This window comes from Myripristis murdjan, chromosome 7 (genome assembly GCF_902150065.1).
Source record: "Myripristis murdjan chromosome 7, fMyrMur1.1, whole genome shotgun sequence".
Classification (NCBI taxonomy): Eukaryota; Metazoa; Chordata; class Actinopteri; order Holocentriformes; family Holocentridae; genus Myripristis; species Myripristis murdjan.
In genome coordinates, this window is record NC_043986.1 from 12,871,293 (window position 1) to 12,897,840 (window position 26,548).

General features: G+C 43.1%; 2 protein-coding genes across 3 annotated transcripts in view; both read left to right on the forward strand.

Annotated features, from left to right (window-relative positions):
- The first annotated feature begins 747 nt into the window (after positions 1-747).
- eno1a (enolase 1a, (alpha)) lies at positions 748-10,766 on the forward strand. Its single transcript, XM_030055872.1, has 12 exons — positions 748-899; positions 2,876-2,970; positions 5,626-5,721; positions 6,313-6,371; positions 6,802-6,871; positions 7,484-7,617; positions 7,739-7,961; positions 8,783-8,980; positions 9,356-9,557; positions 9,663-9,771; positions 9,940-9,998; positions 10,255-10,766. Exons 2-12 carry the CDS (start codon positions 2,886-2,888, stop codon positions 10,316-10,318), a joined length of 1,299 nt encoding a protein of 432 aa, XP_029911732.1. The 5' UTR covers positions 748-899; positions 2,876-2,885; the 3' UTR covers positions 10,319-10,766.
- Positions 10,767-12,709: 1,943 nt separating this feature from the next.
- The window catches only part of rerea (arginine-glutamic acid dipeptide (RE) repeats a), a 130,158-nt gene continuing 116,319 nt past the window's right edge, over positions 12,710-26,548 (forward strand). For both annotated transcript variants that reach the window (XM_030055026.1, XM_030055027.1), the window contains exon 1: positions 12,710-13,003. The gene's annotated coding sequence lies outside the window, so the exon portion shown is untranslated. The remainder of the gene's footprint in view (positions 13,004-26,548) is intronic.

Here is a 26,548-nt window from a genome sequence, read left to right on the forward strand (position 1 = left end):
CGAAACACTGATGCGTACCAAATGTGTACAAGACATTGAAAACAAATCATCATGTTAATTTCCTGTTTTCCCACTTACCTCCATTAAATCAGGAAAAGTCATGGAATATAAAGCCAAAAATAAATGATGTTTGACACGTATTTAGAGACGCTAAACACTGAATGGGTTCAAATTGGCCCTCAAGATAACAAGAGAGTTAAAACCTATGAATGCTCCAATGCAAGAACGTGAACTGAGCAGCTGATGTCATCATTGCACCAACAGGGCTACATAAATATTTATACATTTAAAACCATAAGACAAGCTGTAAACTATACGCCCTGCCATGGTGAGAGCAACATGGGCTGTAGTTCTTTTCCAGCAGGACGTGAAGTTTAGGACGGGAATGGGAAAAGATGCGTCGCTGCCAAAAAACGTGACCACAAGTGACATGTGACCGGTACTGTAGCGCTGCATCGAAGATTTCTGTATGCTCCTCTGCACGTACGCGGCTGCGTCACTCTCTCCATCACGGCGGCTCTCCCCTCCTCCGCAGCATGAATGAAATCAATAACGCACCATAAATTACACTTGTCTATATAAACCGTACATGTGTGCCACTATGTTTGTTTTTTGTGTTTTTGTTTTTTTAATGTACAAGTGATGCAGAGGCAATAATAAAAATCCGCATCCCTCTTCCTCTATAATGTGAGGTCAGAATACTGGTGGCGAACGTGCGGTCTTCCTCGCACTCGGCTGCCTCGTGAGGTGCTCCCAGCCAATGGCGTTGCGAGAACGGCTAGTTCCCGTTCCTTCCTCATTCTGCCCACTTATCTTCGAGCCGCAGCGTCACGAGCGCCTTCTCTGCCTGCCCGCACGAGAGAGAGAGCACTACCCTTGCACACAGTTAGGCCGGAAAGGTAAGTCTAAGTCCTCATTTTGTGCCTATTGTTTGATATTGCTTCATACTGTAACAGCCCTCAACAATGAAAGTAGCAATTCCAAGACAGCATGTGTTACTTTGAAACATTGTTTTCAATCTGTAAAATTGTACATGGTGTTCTTCATCCCCGACAAGACTGAGGTTATCCCCAGTCTTGTCCTTCAGTGCTAATACTTTTTCCAGTTTGGGGCTTCTGACTGTGATTCATGACATGATGGTTGTGGCTCTCAGGATGGAGTAGTTCCCCCCTGCCCTGCTGTCTATTTTTAAACCAGTCCGTCAGCTGGCGAGATGTAACTCCATTTAGAGCTGCAATGTGTGTGTGTGTGTGTATGTGTATGTGTGTGTGTGAGCAAAGGGTGTCAAGTTGCACCCCAACTAGAAACTAGTCTGTTCAATGGAGTGTTCATTTGTGTGGGGAAATAATGTTGCCGTCACAGTCATTTCTGGTTTGTCTTTATGTCAATGGATGCTGCACATGCTAGCTGAGGCTGTGTGCTACCAGTTGCTTGCAGCAGATCTGGGGGTGTGTCTATAAAAGATCATTATGTAGCCAAACTGTTGCATTGCATTCATTTTTTTCCCCTCATTGGTTTCTGCCATAGTCAGCTCTCCACCTTACAGATTATCAGAGGGCAGCTTTTCTTAAGTTATTTTACTCAATTTAAGTTCTTTTTTTCCTCAAGTAGTGGATTTGAAGTTTATTACTGCTGCCTTTAAATGCCTTTTTAAATTAGATTAGCTTTATCAAACTGATTGTTGGTGCACCAACATACTGAAGTAATAAATCTATTTCATTATGTATTGAAAAGAAGTCATCATATCCAGTATCCACCTTTAATTATTTATTTGGCTGTGGGTGCCATTTTGTGTTACACGGTCTTCCTCTTTACTTTCCACCCTTTGACATTACCCAGCTGCATAAAACAAAGCAAAATGAGCAAAAAGTGAATAAAACTCTACTGTACAATGTGACATTCACAGCCAAACTGCTGCTGTAGGCTTATGCAATTCTTGGTGCTACCGTTATTGTGAAGTATCAACAGAGGAAGATGGTGTTTTGACAGCTGAAAGGGGTCTCTGTGTATTTGGGTGCTTTGGCCCCTTAGTTTTGTAGCCTGTGGCAAGTTTCCACACAGACATTTAAGGGCAGAGGATTTTCTATTGGTTCAGCAGGGCTTCATGCTGCAGCACTTCAGCTGTGGAGGCTGAACTCAAGTTCATTCATGCATTTAGACGGGGTAGATGAGCAAGTTAGGGCATGGGGGACAAGTTAGATTAAACAAATGAAAATCAATAGCACAGTAGGAGTCATGGCCCAGTTGTTTGGTTTTAAACCTCTTCTGACCTCCATTAGTGCCTGGAATCTGGAGAGATAGCGTATGTTCCCAGAGATTAGACCACTGCTCAGGCCTAATCTGTATCAGTAAAGTGATACTGGGACAAAGAGGAGCCAAATATGCATTGTGCCAAGTCACTCTCTTATTGTGACTTTTCTCCATTGTTAGCATGACTCCTTGCTCAACTAGAGTACCCCCACGTTGTTCTGCAAGCATGTTGTAATGCTGTTTTGTAATCTGATAAATTAAGTAAACTCTTTGAATTGCCCAGGAGAGATTTCTTTGCTGCATAAGCCACGCCTTAAAGTGACTAATGTCCCTGCCATCCTGACCAGGGCTCAGTCGGTGTAGTCAGAATGCACAGGTAACAACTGTGTTTTGCATACGAATTCATGAGAAAGGATATTGCTTAGTCACAGCTTCTATCTGTAGAACATTAGGTTTTATTTTGTGCTGAGTGAGTCCTTGAGCATTGCAATTTTTGCCAACTCATTGTTTTGACTCAAAGCTTCCGTGTAGTAGGTTACTTAAAATTCAGACTAACCAGTGTTTGTCTGCTTGGTTTCTGGAACAGCAAAATAGTGATATCTCTTGCCTGTCTTCTTATCCACAGATCCAGAACCATGTCCATCCTGAAGATCCATGCACGTGAGATTTTCGACTCCCGTGGCAACCCCACTGTGGAGGTCGATCTCTACACCAAGAAAGGTACTGATTAGCTCGGCTGGGGAGTGTGGATTTCATATTAAACTGGTCAGGGATGTTCATGAATGTGAGAGATATCCTATATTGTAAAGGTTTAGAAGTGATTTAAGGATTTTCTTGTGTGGGAGTCTTGGAGAACACTTTTGGCAAAAGTTTAGCTGTCCCTTCTGAGCTAAAAAATCAAACTCAATCAAACTTGCAGAACCTCTTAAGTCACTAAACATTCGATTTTTTAACTTTACCAAGGTAATTCTTCTACTGTATGTGTAATAGTGTGGTAATGGCATACTCTTGACGCTAAATTTGCATTACAACTTTTGCCACACAATAATACTACAACTAATAGTCATGATGATGATGATGAATTACATTTTTACAGTCCTTTACCTTGATACCCAAAGTGCTTCAGTGAAGAGTGGAAACTCACCTCGACCTCCACTAATATATAGCACCCACCTGGGTGATGCACAGCAGCCATTTTGCACCAGAGGTCTCACCACACATCAGCTTGAGGTGGAAAGAGAGTGAATCATCGAGCTAGGGTATGATTAGGTGGCCAGAGGAGAGAAACATGTCCTTAATTTCTCTAACTTATCTATTCAAATAGGGCACAGCTAGCAAAAGACAGTTCACTTGTGGGTTGCCTCTCAGGATGGTCAAGCCAATGTGTCTACTCTGTTCTCCTACACTGGTGCCAGATCCAGGCCCAGAGAGGATCAGGTTTTAAATGCTGTATGTGTGAAAATAGCACCTGTAATATCACACTGCTTTTACAGCCTTCTGTTACTGTAATGATTCCTGTCAGGGAGCACAAATAGCGCATACAGTAGCTAGGACCACCAAATTTATGAGTTGAATGCTTAATAGTTTGTACAGACTGGGTATGCCACACAAGTGACATCCATGCTTATCTTCCCTTAGTGTATGCTGGTCTACTTATGTACATGTGTATGAGTCAGGGTGGGGCGTAAAACTTCTCAGCATCTTGGCCCTGCATTGTTTTTAATAGATTTTTCTACGGTTTGAGATTGATGTGTTTAATCAAGTAATGGAGCCAACTGTGATCGATGTTTCGGGGCTTGGCTGAAGCCCAGCTCTTGTGTTGTCTTCTGCTCTGTGGACTGAAAACAAAGGAATAGTTCAACCCAGCTAAATGTCCAGAGAATGTTAATGAAGCATCCTGAATAACCACTGACATGGAAGAGAGTTGGGACAGGAGGAAACTTCATTAGATACATGGCCTAGAATATCCTGCATGGAGAAAGAATACTCTTTTCCGTAGCCTTGCCTTCTTGTCACTAGTTGAGGATGGTTGCTAGGTGCTCCAGTTGACTGTAAATGGCGCCTTCGTGTGTGTGTGTGTGTGTGTGTGTGTGTGTGTGTGTGTGTGTGTGTGTGTGTGTGTGTGTGTGTGTGTGTGTGTGTGTGTGTGTGTTTAAATTAGATTCAAGCCATTTGCAGGCAGCCAGGCATTCTTGGCACCTTTCACTGCACTGACCAAAGGGAGTGTACAGCACCCAGAGCTTGTCAGTCAGACCTAATGTGTTTCATTTTGTTACATAACTAGCTTGCCTCTCAGCTGTACCAGAAACCCCCAGTGTTCATTGTTGGTATAGTCTATTTTCAGATGCTCTAGTAATCTAATGAGATGACAGCTACAGTCACTAGTACTGTATTTCTTCCTGAATGGTGGAGTTTGTAGCACAATGACCAAATGTATTTGAACTATATATATTTGAATACTGGTGGATGCATTGTGTGTGCCAATAAATACTGATCTCAGTAAGGTCTAATGCGACTAGTGGAGCTATAGATTATATTTGCTCATATGGTGTTCATTTAGATAAAACATTTATAAAGCAAATGCACTGTCATTTCACTACATCACAGATTATAACCTGAGTGGTTGCTGCCAGCATCCCACAGCTGCAGGCAGGTAATTCCTTGATGCAGATGATTTGGTAAGCCTGAACTCATGGCCAAGATAAAGCCTGTGTCCTCCTGGCTAAGCCCTAAATCCTCCTCAGAGCCCTGGCCGCACCATGCCTCTGCCAGGCCAGTGAACAAACTCAATAGATTTTGCACATCACCAATTTCTCCTCACATGGTTTAATCCAAAATGGCCATCCTCCATATGGGGGGTGTGGCTTGGCATACCCTTCCACAGATGTACTGCACATGCTCAGTTAGCAGCTTGTCTCCCCCTGTTACATCACAGTCGTCTGCAGCACAGTCACCGTGACTTGCTCGGTTCATTCTTCCTCCCCCCTCTCTCTCCCACAATTATTCAGATGGACAGAGGAAATCTAATGCTGTGGAGGGGAAAGAAAGGCTGTTATGTAGAGATGCTGCTGTTTGTATGGCAGTTGCTCCTTAAATACCAAGTAGCCACTACTGCAATTAATACCCAAACAAACACGATTTTGTATGCATATTTTGCATTGTATTTGTCAAACGTTTGTCAAAGATTTTGCATTGTATTGCCAAAAAATTGTCTCTGTAATCATGTAGTTATAAATCAGAAGACTAGATTGGTCGTCTATGACCGAAATAGTACAATCACATTATCAAACTGCAGTCAGCCTTGTGCAGTCGTATGTGAACATGACACCGCACTTCAGGAAATGACAATGACAAAGTGTCCTCTGTGTTTTCAAGGTCTGTTCAGAGCTGCGGTCCCCAGCGGTGCTTCGACCGGCATCTATGAGGCCCTTGAGCTCCGTGACAATGACAAAACACGCTACATGGGCAAAGGTAGGACTCCTGAGCCACCTGCCCCTCCAAACTACCTCTACTTTCCTGTTAACTTTTACTAGGGGGGAATTAAATCCTAATTTCCTCTTACTTTACTTATGTCCCAGATGTATGTCAGCGCCTCTATGCATCATTATTTCTGTTTTCATCTGTCCTTCCTTCTGCCTTCCTCCTCTGTTAGGGGTCAAAAGAGCAGTAAAATATGTAAATGAGTTCTTGGCCCCAGCATTGTGTAACCAGGTAAATAAAAAAGTGTGGATTAACAGGAATGATGACCCGACTCTGTTTTACACATTGCTGTGTACAGCAGCATGCAGAGTGGATTTTGTCTTTGGAAACTAACCACAGCGGGTTTTAACAGATGATCACAGATTTACAACAAAAAACCCTAATAAGCATAACCACAGATCATAGCAAGATCTCCTCAGTTATCACAGTCCTCAGTGTGGTTACTGGATAATCACATTTACCACTCAAAATGGTTATTTGTTCTGTGTAACTGTAGAGAAATTGCTCTGTGTTCATCTGTCTCGCTGGCTCTGCATGGTCTTCTTCTCCTTGATTCAGTGATGGTCTGCTTGTCCCTTGCAGGTGTCTCAAAAGCTGTTGAGCATATCAATAAAACTATTGCACCTGCACTGGTTAGCAAGGTAGGACCATTTATTGTTTGACTAATGTGACTGTCAAGTACCTAAAAAAATGTGCACAGAATTTATTTTAGCGAAGAACTCACTCTATGCATCAAAAATCAATAAAAATTTGAGCACATAAAATGATTAGCAATAGTTTGTAGCAATAGCACAATATCCAAATGACTTAAACTGTGCATTTTTATAACAATCATGTGTTTTCTGGATATGTCATTTATGAAGAAAACATTTAAAGTGAACATACTGTTGTAGTAGCAGACCTTTTAATGATACCATTCTGCAATGCTGTGATTACTTTAACATGAATGTGGTCTTCTGAACTAACCAGTTTGAATTATATCGAAAACTTACCTAACTTGTCCTTTGCTTTCAAATGTATGTTTGAAACATATGTTTATGTTAACCTACACTTCTGTTACGTCCAATCCAGAACGTGAATGTCTTGGAGCAGGAGAAGATTGACAAGCTGATGTTGGACATGGATGGCACAGAGAACAAGTGTAAGCTTTTCCTTTGATGTAAATCAGTTGATCCCCTCCCCATACCAGATATGATGCAGAAATCTCAAAACTAAATCATATTAATTTTAGGCAATAATTTGAGTCAACAAGTCAACTATTCCTATTAAAAAACAAAACAAAACAAACAGAAAAACGTAAGGCCTTGTGCAGGGACATTGGAGCTGCAGGTCACAGATGCTGAATGAGCAGCAGGGCAAAAAATGATGTGATACAATGTTCCGATGTTGTAGTCATCACTATTGATTACAATAGATGTGGTTACCGTGATGCAGACACAAGCAGAAGCTTGCTCTCGGCTGGTCTGTAATGGATGTCGAACAGTGCCAGACAGTAATGGGTTTGGCCTCATTGGCCCGGATTCTAATTTGTCCCCAAAATATGATGAATATTAATACATGGGGACAATAGGTGGAATTGAAGAATTTCTCTCCAAAATGACCACCATTTTGAAAAAATGACCTCTACAGTTGCTAGTACCAATTTAAAATACATCTTAATGCTTTTTAATCAATAGTACATAGCTCCAATCTTTATCTCACAAAATCAACTGTCAACTAATATATTGATATATTTGCATTTTCCCTCCATCAGCTAAGTTTGGTGCTAATGCCATCCTGGGCGTCTCCCTGGCTGTGTGCAAGGCTGGTGCAGCAGAGAAAGGCGTGCCCCTCTACCGCCACATCGCTGACCTGGCTGGCAACCCTGAAGTCATTCTCCCCGTCCCTGTGAGCACATTAATGCAGTCACCTCGGTCGTATACTACAGGCTTTTGCTAAAAGAGACTTGTAATAGCAGTGGCCTCAGCAGACATGTACCTGAATACAAATCCTCTCTGATACCCTACAGGCTTTCAATGTCATCAATGGTGGCTCCCACGCAGGCAACAAGCTGGCCATGCAGGAGTTCATGATCCTGCCTGTGGGAGCCAGCAACTTCAAGGAAGCCATGCGCATCGGTGCTGAGGTCTACCACAACCTGAAGAACGTCATCAAGGAGAAATACGGCAAGGATGCCACCAATGTAGGAGATGAGGGAGGCTTTGCACCCAACATCCTGGAGAACAAGGAAGGTGAGAGGGAACAGGAAGTCATCAAACCATATCAATTTCTTAGCAATTAGAGTTTTGTTCCATGCTAATAGAGTTGAAATCCAGCAAAGAGGTATGTTTTAAGGAGACTCTTAAAATATGATTCCATGGGGAGGGGGGTTTGATTTGAGAATTGAAAGTTATTAATATATTCACATTTACATTACTCAGCCAGCTGAGAGGGAGTGTCCTGAGAGCAATACATTCCCAGACCTCCCAGGGTAGCGCTTCAGTTAAGAGTCTCTTCCCATCGTTACACTACTCTGCCCCCTTTTGACCTTAGTTCAATGCTTCTGAGACCACGAATGTCACTCCTGGGCCAACACATGGTCTCTAAATTAAGGCCTCAACTCAGTACTGAATAATGCATTGACTGCCAGCCACTGACTCTAATGTCAGATCAAGGTGCTGATAGGGCAAATACCCTAAGGTGACACAGGCGTAAGTGATGATTCATGGGTGAAAATCTAATGTACTGATTTTTTTTTTTTTTTTTTAAATTAGCAACAGCACTGGTAACATATTGAACTCCACAATTTGAAAAAAAAAAAAAAAAAAAAAAAAGACATTACCCAATCCGTATACTCTTTATTTTCTGATTTCTCTTTTTTTCCTTTATTATTAAAGTAACTTTAAGAGCATTGTTCAAAATCATAACTCTAAGATGTATTGTTAATATACGTGAATGTCCAAAATCCCAAACTTATTTGGAAATAAATATCAGCTATTATACCTATATGGTAAATACCCACAAATAAATATTGCTCTGACAAACATTTGTACAAACTGTTGTCTGTTCTCAGCTCTGGAGCTGCTGAAGAACGCCATCGCCAAGGCTGGCTACACCGACAAGATCGTCATCGGCATGGATGTGGCCGCCTCTGAGTTCTACAAGGGCGGCAAGTACGATCTGGACTTCAAGTCTCCTGATGACCCCAGCCGTTACATCTCTCCTGACCAGCTCGCTGACCTCTACAAAAGCTTTGTCAAGGATTACCCAGGTGGGCCTCCAAACACACACTCATCGTCATTACAGTCCAGAAACGTCCTGTCACTTAAACAGTATAAATATTCATTTGGTATTAATAAGACATGACAAAGTAGGAAGGGATTGTTAACTATATTTTAGATCTTACATGGGTTTGTGAAGTGATGTGCTCTTCAGTTCAGTTGTGTAGTTTGATTATTTTTATAAACATTATTAATCCTTTTCATTTAAAAAATATGCATAATGTAACATGTTGTTATTACCTTAAAATAATTACTGCAGATTGGCTAAGTTAGCCCTTAATTTAAGCCCAGATTAACCACACTTACATAAAATCAACCGAGCTTGAATGGTTGTGACGTTGCTCTCTGTCCTCCTCTCTTAACAGTGGTATCCATTGAGGATCCCTTTGACCAGGATGACTGGGAGGCATGGACCAAATTCACAGCCAGCACCAGCATCCAGGTGGTGGGTGATGACCTCACTGTCACCAACCCAAAGCGCATCGCCAAGGGTGTCGCCGAAAAGTCCTGCAACTGCCTGCTGCTCAAGGTCAACCAGATCGGCTCTGTCACAGAGTCCCTGCAGGCGTGAGTGTCCTCAAGGGCGCCATTTTGGCTCAAACACAACTTATTGTCAAAACCCGCTGCAGTACATATCAGCTGACTAACAAGGCTTGTATATGTTTCTTTTAGCTGCAAGTTGGCCCAGAGCAATGGCTGGGGTGTGATGGTCAGCCATCGCTCTGGAGAGACAGAGGACACCTTCATTGCTGATCTTGTGGTTGGACTCTGCACTGGACAGGTAAGCCTTTCCACATGACTACAGAGTAATTTTCCATTCTGAATTTGAAGCTCCCAGGCTAGGTTTAAGTTTAGCATAGATGTTGAATGCCTATTACGCTAACACAACTTTAGGTATTGTTTTTTGATGACTGATTTGTTCCTGTTTGTCATTTAATTCCCTTCTCAGATCAAGACAGGTGCACCTTGCCGATCTGAGCGCTTGGCCAAGTACAACCAGCTGCTCAGGTGAGTCAATTCAGAAAACACACACAATCTATTGACACAAAATCAGATTTTTGTAGGCTAATAACATCGCTTCAAAAGCATGAACACCTCAACATTTGTTTCATAGAACTACATTATCAGTATGGTTTGTGTTTTGTTCATTTCTTTTTTTTTTTTTTTTTTGTTGGTTGTACAAAATTTCTGACTTTACTCAGGTGCACTAACAGCTACGACTAAATGCAGCCAATTTAACAATCTGTGTTTGACTCTCACCCAGGATTGAAGAGGAACTTGGCGACAAGGCCCGTTTTGCTGGCCAGAACTTCAGGCACCCCATCTGAGCTGGTTTTCCTTCTTGGGCCTTAATGTTTTCATTGCGCATAAATAAACCCCACACATATATGCCACGCTAGGTCGCCTGCCCTGTACGGAAAGAAGATGGAATGTCATTGAAATCCAAGGTCCAAGTCTACGGTGTGTGTGGCATGGAGAGATAGGTCCTCACACACCACGGTGTAGCCTATCCTCCAACTACGCTTAAGCTCCTGAATAGTACTGGTCCTTCTGTTTGTATCCGTGTAACTGTGTGAAAGATCTTTGTTTAGCTTTTTGTGAGTTGTAGTGATTCTTCGTCCTCTTCTGAGTATTATAGCAAAGAGCTACTGTAAGTTTAGTACGGTTCTGCCTCGAGCAGTGCAAGTACCACTGTGTGCAATGTGTTCCATCTGAAAAGGTCTCGTGTTGCTGTACGTGTTGGCAGAGATATATAATAAACAATATAATTTGAAACTCTTTGTGCTGTTTTTTCAATCAGGTGTTGAGATATTGAAAGGAGTTATTATGCAACAGGAAATATGTGTGTGAACATTAATATTATAACTTGTTGAAATTCCCATATCAGTTCAAAGCACTGCAATGTAGTGATTAACAGAGAGGGATGACAAAGAATAGCTTAAGGTAGAAAGGAAAAAAAACTCAAAAGGGTTTTCAAATTTCAGATTTTATGCTACTATTTCCCCACTCACTACACCTCGCACTGACTACCAGCAGTATCACAGCTGAATATAATTCAGTGCTATCTTGAGGATGAAAGAGAAGAGCTACACCTGCAGTATCTGTCTTCACTGCATAAGAGCTGCTCCTGTCTGTCTGAAGTGTGTGATGTAATCTGAGTCCCACAGAGAGGCAGAAACATGAGCTCAGTGCACAGGGACGCCATCTCTGCCCCCTGGGTAAAGGAATCCAGAGCTGCCTTGATGGGCATGTGAGCTCTTTTTGTACCGAGTCTTGCTGAGCTAAATGCAAGACTATTCACCAGTGGCACAATACCTCAGGGGATTGCCAGCTGGGTCCATGCCACACCAATTCATCCCTACAGAGCTTTGTGCGGATCTGCCTCCATTGTTAAACTGTCTCCAGCTATCCGTGCTCTATCACAAATTACTGGCATAAAAAGACCATTACATATCACACATTACAAAATCCTAGCCACTCTATCAGCTTTCTCTATATTTCATTCAGCAAAACTATTTCATTTCAAAATCATGACTTAAAAATGATGTCTTTGCATCACTCGAAAGCAACATGAGCTGAAAATCTGAAATAGTATTAAGGTTATTTGTTGGCACGGGCTGAATACCAAAAGAAATGCATTTCTTGGGGGGAAAAAAAAATCAATGCCTCATTTCTTTTCTTTGAGACAAGCGCCATCTAGTGGCAAGTCATATGCAGTACAATTCCTCGATGGTTAGGCTGAGCTGAACAAATATATAAAATTTGTCCGTTTGTGCAATCAAGCAAGCATTTCTCAAATGCCAGTGGATGCAATTGCTATTTGACTTGATTTAGTGGGAAATATGTATTTGATATGAACAGTGATGTCTGAAGGTTGCTCATGCCTCTGCAGTGAAGCAACACAACACACACTTAAAAATGAGAAACAAGTCAGTCAGTCTATTTTAGTTTATCCCTTAATTGCTCAAAGCGGAAATGCCACACTGAAGCCTCAAGGCATATTCAAAGGAATAAAATTAATTCTATTCTATTCTATTCTGTTCTGTTCTGTTCTGTTGTATTTTATTCTATTCCACAACAAGTGTCTCTGTATTTTTTATTGGAACACTACTGCTGCTCAAACCTTATGCAAAACTGGAAAATGTCTATAAAATTGAATAATGAACTGTTTTATTGGCTGAAGCTGCACAAATAAATTTCTCTCAGTCATACCAACTAATACGGCAATAACGCATTGAATTTATTCTGTTATATTACTCTGCTTATATTTATATTAATTACATTTATGCTCTTTAGTGTCTGCAGTCTTTTCCTCTCTATTCCGCTACACTGCGATGTGCTCAGCTCTGTCAGGTGATGAAATAACATCTGCAATCTTCGATAGGTTATATTCGGCCAGGCTGCAATTTTCTTAAATTGCCAAAGGAGGTTCCATTCTGTTCTATTCTATTCTATTCTATTCTATTCTATTCTATTCTATTCTATTCTATTCATATCCTCTGTTCTGTTCTGTTCTCCTGTCTTCTCCAGCAGATCACTAATGTCATGTGTTTATAAGGATGGAGACAGGCCATGTGTTGCTACAGAGCAGACACCCTGGGGGCACACCGAGGCACATTGACAACACTCAGTGGATGTTCCCGGGTTTGGCCAATAGGTGACGATATTTTACCAGCTGAACTTTGAGAACCCCAACTGTTCTCACCCCAAGATGAAGAAGGATGCTGTCATGCTGAGTGCCTCTCACACACACTAGTCAGAGCATCCCGGCAACGATTACTCCCTCTTTATTCTCAAGTCCATTATTTATGACAGCATCATCAAACGTGGTCCGTTCCGTTACAGCTACACAAGAAAGACATACAAGTGGCATTGCAGCTGCTTAGCTACTCCCCCTGTAGTGGCGATACTTGGCTAACTAACGTTAGCTAATTGCCCCTGCTGCTGCTATTGTTTGTTGTTGCAGTCTCTCATCAAACAAATCACAGATGTTGTAGATCAAGCTCTTCAAGGTAAGTGTTGTGAACTGTAGCCAGCAGTTTCCGTGCCTTTTGACGTTCATGAATAAACGTGAAAGGGAGGACAAAATATGAAGGGAATAGTTTGTTAACGCTGGAATGCTAACGTCAACCGTTGGCTGCTATCTGGCCAATTTGTCCATTAGCATTAGCTAGCCGTTAGCTTGATAGATTTGTTTGCCACTTGCTGTTGCTGGTTACCACGAACTAGCAGCTAACGATAGTGACTAGCACTGATTGGGGGATGCTAGCCAGAAGCGGTGTAATGCCTGGAAAGAAGCAGCTCCTTTGACACCGGTTAGCACAGAGCACATGCAACGAAATTGACGTTTTAATTTTCGTTAGAGTGCTGATGATTTCAGCCTGCGGAGTAACGTTGCAAAGGCACACAACATGCAGCTTCTTCTCCTGAAATGCCCAGCACAGTGTCTCCTTTCCAGGGAGTAGTTGGAGCCTGTGAAGCTATTGTCACTAGCTAACGTTAGCCGGGTTGCTAACTTGGTGTCTTTGTGTGGTTGACTTGTGCTCAATTATTCCGTTGTTATCCGGCTTACACTTTGCCACTATCTATGAATTTCCCCTGACATGTTTCCACTGAGCATTGACTCGTCGTGGTACCGCTGTTGACGTTTCGAAACGAAGATGCAAGGCTTGTATATTGTATTTTACTGGGGGAAAAAAACTGTCAACAAAATAAACCAACAGAATTGGTGCACTTGACCTGTGACAGGCTGTGGTTTAAAATAGTTGACGTTTGTGCAGCAGTGATTACATAAGGTGCCAGGAATGTCACATTTGCAAGAGTCGCTTTTGTTAGAGAGCTTTTTATTAGAGTGAAATTCCTTACTGTTTTGTCATGAGGGTAGATCATTGCCAAATTTAACTTTTGCAAACGGCACACTAAGGATAAGTAACGTGAACTGTTTGTTACCCACTCAGCACAAAAGAAGTCATGCATTAAACTCCCATTGACTAACTTTCTGGTTACATTGTAAAGATAATTTTTGTGCATGATTGTTTGTTGTGTCTGTTACTTCAAAGACAGATGAGCCTGAAAGTGCCTGACTGCTTGTGATGTTTAAGTGTGACCGTTTACTGTTCATGAGTCATGACATTTTCCACCTGTGCATTTAATGAACAGGCTGCATACACAGTTGTACACTTGCCATAACTGAATGAAAATGTGCCTGTCTGCACCACAGAATGATAAAAGGTGTAAGAAATCACCTGGTTGCACCATAAGCACTAAACGATTTTACACCTAATGACACTTACAATGGAGACAGCAGTAGTCTTGAATTATGCTTTATATATGTACCACTATATTAGGCTGGGTGCAAGGTAATTGTTAAAATAGAGCTTAAAAAAAGAACTTCACAGCATTGCATTGTAAAATATAGATGGTTCACCTTTACAGCCTACTATTTCAAGTACTTCTACTCCTACTCCTGACATTGATGTGGTTATTGTCGAGGCGATGCTAAACTGAAACAGCTCTTTGTATATGTATAGAAGTTGTTTCTTTAAAGATATAAATAATAATCCAAAAACTTATTCCCTATATTAGATTAAGGCAGGTTTGGTTGAGGGCCCTTTGCTACAGCCTATTTGCTCAATACATCTAATGTACATCTGATGTTTTCTTACTGTCAGTAGCTTAGTGGTTATATATATTTTCTTCTTTAATTACCACTTAGACGTTAAACTTGTTATGCTACAGGAGTCTGCCATTACAGGCTATATGCTGATTACTACTTGACCCTAATGTGCGGTTTATGCTTTCTAAAAAAGGAGAGTTCTTTACATTCAGCCAAGATGGTAATTTAGAATGGCTTAAAATGAAATACTGGTATGATTCACTTTTTTTTTTTGGCTCATTTAATTGCACCACTGTTTTATAGGCTATTATCTGCAGGCTTATTATGTGGCTGTTTTGTTTAAACATGCAGAGTCCCTTTAATTCATGGTATCTGGTTGCTTCAGGGGTCAGAGGAGGTCAGGATATTTGATAGTGTTTAAATTTGAATGAGATCTCAAGAGCAGTAGTGGGTAAAATGACTTTAACTTATATATCCGATGACACACCCCGTCCATTGAATGATAATTTAGCTGGGTGGCTGTAATAGCACCAGAGAAATGATAGAGAAGAGCAATAACCTTGATATTTTTCTTTAATGACTAATGTGAATTTGAGTAATGGCATCTCCCTGTGAGTGATACATGGCAAATGGATGGCATTGCCTATGAAGTGCCAGACAATGTAAAGGAGGATCCCTTTCCACTGGGCTCTGGCACCTCTTTGTTGGCTGATTTGTCAACACCCCGGCTCGGGATTTCACTGTTTACATGCTGTGCTCGAATGGCGTCTTTCCGTTTTTTCACCTGTGTGCCTTCACTAGATCTTCCTTTTCACACGTATTATCATGGAAGATGTTTCCCCATTATATAGCCCAGGCCTAGTCTCAGTGTCACTCCATGCTGTATACTGAGCCATTGTGTTGCAGTAAGAGATGGTAATATAGCCTGTCCTTGGTGTGACTAGCTTGTATTTTGAAAGAAGCATTTTACTCAGCAAGGCTATTGTGTTTCAAAGCAAGGTGATTAGACTGATTTATTGTTTTTGTTCAGGGATTGTTTTGCTCAGGGATCTCATATGCAATATGAAATTATGTTGGCGGCAGAAGAAGACAAGCAATGAAGCTCTGCTTGCTAGGACCAGGCAGGAAATTATGTTTAATCAAACGTCATCTGGAGACATCAAGATTTGCATCAAAGAAATGTGTTCATCGTTGTATTTGCTTTCTAATGACTGCACTGAGTTGTTACACTTAGGAAACACCGGACAACAAGGAGCAGAGTGGATGAACTGATTTAGCTTTTTTTTTTCTTTCCAAAGCTTGATATCCATTTCATTGGAGGATATCTGGCGGTTACATAGAAAATTAATGCTCTGAACAAAGGAGCAATGTTCGCTCAAAGACCTCTTGATGGGCCATTCAAGTGCTGTATATTCATTAAAAATAACAATCTGTCAGCACTTACTGACAGCACGCACAACAAGCCAAGCTCTCTTTATTGTTCTCCAAAGATGTTTTTCAGTTCCCGTGCCAAGAGCTGGGTAATTGGCTGTAGCAGAGCCTTGCATGTGTTGTTTTAAGATATTGGACTGACACACACAGGGCACACTGGCAGAAATGAGGCAAGCTCGCTGCCCCCCCTCCTCCTGGCTTATCCCAGCAAGTCAGAGGCAAGATGCTGGATGTTTTGTGTTCCCTGACAGCTCCCCTTCACCTCTCATAAGAGGAGATCCAAGCATGCTACATCATATCTCATCTTTGTTTGATACAGGCCTAGCTCTGCAGCTCCACAATTGTTGCAAGTAGATAGTATCGGCGAAAGCTATCCATGTTAACAATTGTGAGCTGTCTTGCCACATACTGCTGGTAGTATTTGATGTACTAGATGTGATCAAATCAGTTTTCTCTGTGAGCTCAGCCAGGGTGAAGTCTTGTAGTCTTGTTTCATCCTTCAAATGCTCTCTGTGTCTTGGTTGGTTGGTTTGGCATGGTTTCACGTCTCAACTAATCAGAGACATTTTGTTTTGTGTTGCCAGGCTCTTGGCAGATCCTGCATTTTGGGTATAGGAAAAAGTTGTCTGCATATTTGCCACATGTTTACTTTGTGTGTGGTTTTGAGGTTGGTAAGTGATGCAACTTGCTATATTTCAGTGTCATTTGTGGTTTATGCTGCCCAAGTGATTGTACAATGGAGTGTGTGGAAACTGGAAATGGAGGCGAGGCTAACATTTGTAGGAGTCTGTTGTGAAACAACTACACTAAAGGTAGGACAATGAATGCATTGTGTGGTTGTCATGATACTGAACGACTGTGTTTTTGTCACAAACATTAGGGTGCCTTGCACATTATATTATGTTTCTTACCAATTATTAGTAAAAAGAACACACACTAACATGCAGATGGATGCCTGTTTTATTTGGGCAAGATAATAATAGCACTTAGTCCATTACACAGCCACAAAGCATGAATTGGAAGTGTTCAGAAATAACAGTCAGCCATTTGCCCTCTCAGTGAAAGAGGAAAATGAAATGGTGTAGGATCAGCTGGCTGGCCCCTGAGGAGAAAGGAGAGAGGGAGAGAGAGATGAGGAGGAGGAGGAGTGCTTTGCTGCTGTGAGTGTCAGTGCTGATTAGGTAAGAGATTGCCTCATGTAATGACACGGCATGGCGCTAGTGGTGCAGAAAGACACACAATGCATACCAGTGTTTTACTGCACACCCCCCGCAGCTGCCTGCCTGCCTGTGTGAAGATGTTTATGTAGACATACACACTCCTGGAATATTACACCATCTTTAGATGATGCCCTTTTCCAGGGGTACACACATTTATTCCATCCAGAAGCCAATAGCCATTTTCACTGCACTCCTTTTCTTCTGTAGTGCAGATGAGAGATGGAGGTGAATAAAGGATAAGAGCACAATGGGGTCTGTGCCGTTTTCTACCAGAGCCTATTGTTACTCTTGGTAGCAGAATTTCTCAGTGCAAATGTCCCATTGTTAAACAGGCTACATAATCTGTCAAACCCTTTGCTCTGTAAGCAGAACCTTTGAGAGGCATAAGGGGAAATGTCATATTCTTTTCCTGCATGTGAGCCACTGAATGATGCAAGACAGGTGAGGTTTCCATTGAAATAATGGGGCTTGTTGTACACAGCAGTGCCAAATGCTTTTTCCTCATTATCTAGGCTAATAGACCTGCATCAGACTAAGCTGTATATTATTGTTATGTCAGATTGAAAGGGAAATGTAAAGTTGTTGTGTTTCATAGAGAGAGCGGTCAAAAGTAGCTGTCCTTTGTCCTTGTCAGAGCTCAAACTGGCTGTAATAGCTTTTTTTTGTTTTTTTTCTGTATGCTTTTTTGGATGTAGTAGACATCAGCCTTCAGCATTTTGAATGAGACAATTGGCACATCCTTTTATGCTGTGCTGGCCGTGGTCATAAACCAGTCTGGCAGGTAGCTATGTGATTAATGTCTCCAGTGCATTGATGTTGTGATTGTACACATGCACACACTGTGTTTGTAGAGCAGCAGAGTCCAGACCGGTGACTGATGTTTTAATGGAGACAGCATGCGAGCCAGTGGTAAGCTCAGGCTTCATGCGGCCATAAGGAAATGACCCTGGTGGCATTGTGGCACTCTTCACAGCTCAGTCTCTTCTGTGCTCCCCCGTTCATAGTAGCCTACGGTACACGGTGTCCTTGCTCGCCCTTGTAGGTTAGGCACACCTATTGAGCCTGCTGAGCATTCAGTTCGGGTGCTAGGGCTAAAGGCTGGATTGTCTAGGTTTAAGGATGGACATCTTGTCTCCGCACCCCAGTTTCAGCAGCCAGCGCAGAGAAAATGAGTTCTGAGGATTGGGTTTAGATTTGCCACTGTAGCACTTCCACTCTGATACACTCTAGCTACCATCAGGGGAAGGCTGTCAGAGAGAGAGAGAGCGAGTGAGCGAGAGAGAGAGAGAGAACAGCGAAGCACAGCAGTGCTATCTAATGGATCAATTTGTAATAAATCTGTTGCCTCAAGCTGTTGTTGTTCACTTCTACTCAGTAAAAGGTGTCTGCGTTTCTCAGGCAAGAAAATGCTTGTCAGGCTGGGCATACAGAACTATCAGTGAATGAGACGCACCTAAAGCACAGTAAATCATTTTCTCAGGTTTCGGTTTACATAGGTTGAACATACTGCTTTTTTTGTCAGTGCATTCCATTGGTTCAAAGGAGGGGGGATTCTAACAAGTCAATAGGGCTGAGCACTGAAATGAGGAAGTAACGCTCCCCTCACATTAAATTTCCCCATTATCCGATATCAGCCATTAATCATGATGAAGGAGCTATTGATTAGGCTATCAGCCAAGCCTGGTCAATTTATTTGCCAGGAGTCATTTCACGATGTAGGGCTCTATTGAAGCAGCACTGCCCTTTGAAAACCAAGGTTTCCGTTCAGGGGCAGAATTGAAATGGTCCCATTATTATGACAACAGTTTGATCTTTAAGGTAACAAAAGAATGGGCCTCTATAGGGACCACATGGGACCTCTCCTCCTCCTCCTCCACTAGCAGCCATATGGACCGTACTAATTGTGTTTTACGCCAACCATTTTCACCGATCCATTGGGGACTTGTGGAAGTGCTGTAGCTATAATGTCACCAGCACTGGGCTGGCTCATGAAAGAAACATTAGCGAGCAAGATGAGAAGACAGGAAGGCAATACACTGCAAGTCAACACAATTATTGATTTTATTCAAATGAAATCCGCGGTTCTCTGCTCTGATTCTGTTTTTTGTTGGGTTTAAACTATGTTTTTATGATTTTTTTTGCAGCCTTAGCCATTGTCCCAGACAAGCATTCATTTGTGTCTCACATATGCACTTTCTCAAATGGTAAAATCTAATCTCAGGCATGATACCATTTTGTAAAAATCTAGCTGATAAGAAGGCCTATTATTGTAAATCAGCATATCTGAAAAGTTATTATATCCTAGTAATTCTAATGATTTTTTAGGGAGATGCTGTTCCCTCTTATCAGTGCAAGTACAATATTTAGCTGGTTGCAAGTGCTCCACTGAGCAATCATCTTTCATCTGTTTTGTTTTGTGACACAACACAAATGCTGAGGTTTGAATGTGGAATGTAAATGTGACATTCACAATATTTGCTTTGCCCTTCAGGGCAAGGATTGTTGTAAAGTGTTTGAAGTGCTAAGTGTGACTGAGCCAAATCTGTGTGTGTTTAAACGTGTCTATAATATGCAATCATGAAAAGGGCACATGTATGGAAATTAGATCTGTGAAGGGAGGGGAGGGGCATTGGAGTTGTGATGGAGGAGAGAAAAAAGTGTGTTTCATTGTGTTCTCGCTAACAGTTTTCTTGTAATTATTGAAATTGATGTTTGCTGCGGAGCTGTAAATCTGCAAGATCTCCTGTTAATAAAGCAGCAGAGGCAGCCGAGCCGTTAGGCTGGGAAATAAAAGGCAATCAAGCCTACAACATCCTGTCCCTCGCCCCAAAATGAAGCAGCAGAAATCCTAATTAACTGAGAGGATGAGCAGCCCTGACTACAGTGCTTGGCTAGGCAGCGCCGGAGCTAACTGCTACACTCTAATGAAGACGCTCCGCTAGCCGCCTGCAACGCCTCTCTCCCCCTTGCACTCCTCCACCCCACACTCTATTTGGCTCTGGCTTGCCTGAGGTGCTTTCTCCCCCTCAGCTCCCCTCCTCCTCCACCGCCTCCTCTTCCTTCCCTGTGTGTGAAGTTGTGGATGAGACCGTTCCAGTGATGGAGTGAGAGAAGCTTTGTTGCCTGGAGGTGTCTGGGAGTCCTGCACAGTAAATCGGTGAGCTAGAAGATGGCCCCTGTGATGGTTATTGCTGCTTATGTAAAGCACTGTGAGAGAGGAAGACAGAGACGGCATTGATCTCCTATTGATTTCATAGATCCTCTTTCAGATGACAATGAAGCTGTCTTTTTCTGTCATCTTCAAGTGCTTCTTTTCAAATCAGCGGTTTGGCAAATTACTCCTGTCATCAGCCGCCCATACTGAAACAACATTGTGTGATCTTTTGTGGAGTTGAAAGTCAGGTTAAAGCTTGCTTTGCACACTTTGCATTTGTTTGTGCTTGAGTCTTTGCAGCAACACCGCAAGTCTTTGAACATGACATTCAGTAATTATAGTGGAACGTCGGTTATGTGAAACCTCCTTCTCTTGTGTTAAGCAAACCACTTAGACATCACAGGCTTGTAAGGTAGCTTAAATACAAATAAAATATGCAGCTCGGTGAATTGAATGCCATTCTGTATAGGTAGTGTTCTTTGTTGTGGTGGAGTGGGAGATGATTGACTGCTTGAAACCTGAGCTTGCCTCAGTTCCCAGCCCAGCTGCTCCTCACTATTTACCTGTAAACTTGTCCCTTCTGCTTTTGCTTTGTCTGTGGATGGCCGCAGAGCTGTCCTCTGTCGCCTCTTCCCCTTTGTTGTACCAAGCAGCCCAAATGCCTCCAGGGATGGACAGACAAATAGAGGAGAAAAGAAGGGGTGGGTGGGGGGGGGGTCTTTGTCCCCCCTTCTCCCATCTATCGCTCTCCCTTGCGAGCACTCTGCCAGACAAGTTTCCAGGCACTCAAAAGCGGCAAATCGACTCACTGTAGGATTCACTGTCACTTAACCGAGCTGGGGCATAGCAGCGCACTAGGAGGCCAAATCCTCCTCCTCCTCCTCCTCCTCCTCCTCTTCCCATTCCCACTGCCTTCTCAAATGTAGAAAATGCTATTTGGCATGGCATTGCCTAGGCCTGGTTCTTCGCAAAGATTAGCTTATTCCACTCTAACCACCCAAAAGCTCTTTTTTGCCTCTTCACTGATACATAAGTGGGTGCCACTGATGACGACTTGATTAAGTGCTTGTCATATTTCACATAATTCCAACTGGATGGATCCAGTCGGCAGCATTCCATCTTGATTTGCTTCGGCTGCTTTTGAACAACGAAAATGGCAGGCAAGATTGTGCCGCGCCATTGGATGAATCTCTCATCAAGGTTGTGGATGTTTTGTTTGTGTACAAATTTTGTGATGGCGCGGCTAGAGGAGAACGCTGTCAGAGTTTCAGTCTCCTTTTTTATGCTTGGCACAAAGCAAACGTTCTGCTCGGCACAAAGCAACCAAACACCAAATGTACTAAGTAGAGGAAGGTGGTGTCTGGCTTCCTATCGCACTAATGCACGCGCGCTTACAACCGTGCATAGGCTTACGCAAGCACGTAGACACATACACTCGGCGTAATGAAAGCCAAAAAAATTCCCCTCACAGCAGGAGTTTAAATTTCACTCCTCAGTGCGACAGCTTTGTCACAGGGAACAGATTCACCCACACCTCTAGCAGTCCTCAGAGACCATTCCTTGGAGTCCCCTCCTCTCATTCTTTCTTTTACCTCTGCATTAGCAGCTAAGTCTTTTCCTCTAATCAACGACAAGCTAGTGAAAATTTGTACGTAAAACAATGCACAATGCTTCTTTATTTCCTCTCTTCCCTCTGCCTGACTCTTCCCTGGAGTTTTTTTTTCATCTTGCCTGTGCAGCTGCTGCTATGAAGAGGATGACAACAGGCAGAGAAAACTAAAAGGACACGACGTCTTTGTCTCCCCCTTTCTCTCTCTGCCTCTCTCTCTATCACTCCACCTTGTTAACGCAGCTGCTTACATTACATAGGGCTCGTCCACCTTGTATTTTCTGTCGCCGAGCGATAAAGACGATGAAAGTGAGAAATGTGCGTGACCTTCTCTGGGAATTTAGCTGAAGAATGTGTGTGTGTGTGTGTGTAGGAGGAGGAGGAGGTGGAGGTGGAGGGGGGGTCACAGGGGATTGCATATGAGTGGATTTTTAGCTGTGTGTTTAAGGAAGCGGAGAGCGAGGGAGTGTTCTTGTGGCACAATAATCGACAGGCGTGTTTTAATTGTTTGTGACACGTGAAATGAGAAACAATAATGTGTGAACAGTGGGCCCAGGAGATTACAACCTCTTGGCCGCTTAAAGGAGTGTCAGCAGAGAGATGCATTACCACATCTTTGTCTCCCTCTCTGCCCCTCTGAGCCATAAACCACTCACTAGCATTTAGCCAACAGTGATTTCTCCTCTGTTCACCTCCTAGCCCTCCTCGCTGTCCTGTGGAGCCGCTAGTGGAAAACCTCCCAGGCTCTTTGAATGAATCCTCTACAGTGTGTGTGTGTGTGTCTGTGCGTGTGTGCATGCGGTGTTGGTTTCGGCAAATCTCTCTGCAGCACCACCTGATTTGACTTGGTAATGGAGCATTGATGAGTCCAGGGGGAAATCGGCCGAAGGAGCACAAAACCGTACAGCAAAAACCCTCTGCTGTGAGACGGCAGTAAAGACGGCGTCAGGTTCCTCAATACAAGCTGACAAAGGAAAAAAAGAAAGGGTGAGGTAAAAAAGGAGTACTGAAGAGATATAGCTGTCATCTTGATGCTTATGGCCGCCTGCTATTCCTCCAGGAGGAGGGAGAGGCTAAGAGGTGGAGATGGGCTTCAGCGCCCAGGCTTCAACCTGATTTGTATTTTTCTTCCACTGTACCGAGCCAAGCCAGTTCTCTCCTCAGGATGGCAGATTATTTACATCTTTAGCAGAGCTCATTGCTCAGCAGAGAATATTGAGTTCATTGTGTGGAGGACATAAAAGGTAGCCAAGCCAGGAGTAGTTAGAGAGATAAAAGCGCGATCGCTTAAGTGCTCGGTGTTATTTGAGGCACATTTCTGCTGCTGTTGATGTAGCCACTTGCCTGATAATTCATCTTCCCTTGTTTTTATCACTCAATGCACACCCACACACCTACCTACACTCTCACACACACACACAAACAGTATCTACTCACTAACACAAATTCCCCACTACAGCGAGGGTAGGCCCTTCTAATATAAAACAAGCGATTCCAAGATGAAATGCTCATCATTCTGCCGTCTCACCATGGCCATCCAACAGATGAGTTGTGCTGCTAACAAAAGGCTGGGGCTGCCTGCGCCCAGCTCCCTCACAGGGGCATCTTGTCTGTGTTATCACTCCAGCTAGTGCTGCAATTAATATTAATGTGCTTTAAAGCACGCTCCAGCAGCCTCGCCTCTCTCTCTCCCTCTCTCTTTCTCTCTCTCTCTCGCACTGTGTGTGTGTGTGTGTGTGTGTGTGTGACTCAGGAGGAAGAGAGCAATAAAGCCAGCAGGGGATAAGAATCTAGGCAGGATATGACAGTCCTCATGTCAGCTGTCTGAGAGCTAGAGGGATGTGTGGATAAAGACAAGGGATGAGGCTGAATCCTAGCCAGCCAGACAGGCAGGTAGTACAGCAAGAAAGCAGAGAGCGACTAGCAGCATCCACAGCAGCTGGGCTGGGGGTTGCGAGCAGCCTGTTTATTTAGTCATGTTGTAATAATGCTTGACCTTTTCCTTCAAGTCCACGGCCTGACCTTTAGCACCTTACTCCCCTGCAAAACAGTGTGTGTGAGTGTGTTTCATACACACACACACACAAACGCACACCTCCTTTTCAGCAAGCTTCATGGTCTGCCAACTCCAGGAGTGGATTGTTCCAAATTAGTATGCATTAGGTGGTTAGTGCAAAGCATTTAATTATGTGAGATGGCACTAAACTGTCTATGTTATGATTAGCCCAACACGTTACAACCTTAATCTCTTCATTTTTTTCTCTCCCTTTTCTCCTTCTATGGGTGGAGTGAAGGTATGGAGTGGGAGGGGAGGGCTGCTGAAGGGGGACAGCAAGAGTAGGGGTGGGGGGGTTAGAAATGCTCACATTCCCATTAGATGTTACAAGTATCCCCAGTATCTCTGCCGCCAATGTTTTCTCTCTAGAAGGATTTTTGATATTTTCTTCTCTCCCCTCCCTCCCTCACTCCCTCCCTCATCCCCCCCAAAACCCTCAGATAGTTTGTCAGACGATATTGAATCAAGCCTTTTTCTTTTATGTGTGTATGTGTATATCCCCGCTCTCTGTTTGCACTGAGCCGCCACTTTTTCATCTCGGGCAGCAGGCAGTGGCACAGCAGCAGCAGAGGCAGTCTGGGCAGAGTCGGAGCGAGCCAGGCAGCCATCCAGCCATCCAGCCAGTCACTGCAGTGGAGCCCCAGCAGCTCCCTGGAGGAGCCCATTATACAGGAGAGATATCAAACCATGAATCATTTACGCCAGTCCTCCCCTCCCCTCTCTTCTGCCCTCTCATGCAGCCCTGACACCCGGCCGGCCGCCTACCTGCCACTGCCTGCATCTTTAATGACGGATTATTGCATTTCATAAACATGGGCTTTCAGTAATTAAAGTAATATTGATCCTTTCAATGTTGGCTCCAAGGTGGAAAAAGTTTTTTTTTTCCTTCAGTTCTTCACACGTCTTTTTTTGTCACTGTGTCACATAGAAAGAGTCCCTTGAGGAACAGAAAACAGTGATTTAGCCTGATTGTGTGATTTTTTTTTTTCCCACCTCATGTTTCGGTGGTGTTTCAGACATTTCAAGAACAGCTTTCATTGAGGAAGGAGGATAATTATAGTACAGGGTGGGGTGGGTGGGCAGATTGTCACTGTGCAATGTGGTGCAGGGATTGTGTTGGTTTCTCTATGTTTATGTTTTGCGTAAAAAGGTGTGTATGCATGCATGGGGACATGTGGGTTAATGTGCTGGAAAAGAGTGATTTAGGTCAGTAGTCATGTCTGCATCTGTCACTCTCGCAAGCCGGCACTTTAGGAGACTGTGGCATTGAATAAAGCAGCGAGAGAGAGAGGAGACAAGTGAGATTGAAGGAGGGAGGGGATAACCGGTTCCTTCAAAAGGAAAACCTGACTCGACTGTGATTTGTGCTCTCAGCAACAAGCTCTGTGTCACGCACAGTCGTTTGATTTAAACCTAATCAGTTTCACCTTTTTATTGAGGATCAACACAGTTAAAGCCTCTGCAAATAAGTGTATGTCTCCCCGCCTCCCTCCATCTCAGTTTTTTCCCTCGTCTTCCGTGCTCCTCCATTCTCCCTCCTTGTCTCCTCGTCTTTTCTGCCCGTGTCTCCCCTGTTCTCTCCTCTCACTTTCACCACGCTTGACTTTCTTTACCTCTGTCTCCTCTCTCCTTGACTTCTCTCCCTCATTTCCTCGCCCTCCCTCTCCACCTCTCTCTCTCTCTCTCTCTCTCAGGAGTGCACTTCACTTTCTGTGTAAATATCACAATCACTGATGAGGAAAAAGTGCTGGCATCTCCACAAGGAGATTAGGGGGAGCCATTTTGTGTATCACTTATTAATGTGTCTATCTCTTTTTCGCGCTCTCTCCCTGCGAGCGGTATGGATTGTTTCCCCTCACGCGGGCAAACATATAAATCTATCTGCAGGACGCATGTTTTCACTCCCACATAGTTATCTCCAGCCAAGTCTTTGAGATAACATTTCCCCTTAGTGATAAATGTCTCCCTGCCAATTAATTTCTTTCCTGTAATGAGTTTTCTTCACAGGGTTACCTTTTGATGGGATATCGGTTAAAGCTAATTATTTTTTTTTTTAATGACAACACTTACTTTGCTCCACAGATTTGTTTTAACCACTGAATAACATCATCACAGAACATGGAAATGTGATTGATACAGCTGTTCAGAAATGCACAAGAAGGTTGGATTATTCTGTTTTTACCAGCCTTTGCTGATTGCTAGCCTTTTCTCTCTGCCCTGTGGCTGCTTCCTTTGTTAGGGAGCCACATGGCTCATCACAGGGCTTAGTCTAATCAGTGCTAAATATTCAGTGGTAGCCCATAGCCTAATCAGCCAGAGCGTAATCATTGTCAACCAATTGTGCATTCCTCTTGACCTCCCAGATGGAGGTAAACTGTGCAGCCTCTCCATAGCGCCGCCTCAATTACTGCAGCACTAATAGTGATAAAGGAGACCACAGGCTCAAATCAAAATGGCTGATTGATGTGGAC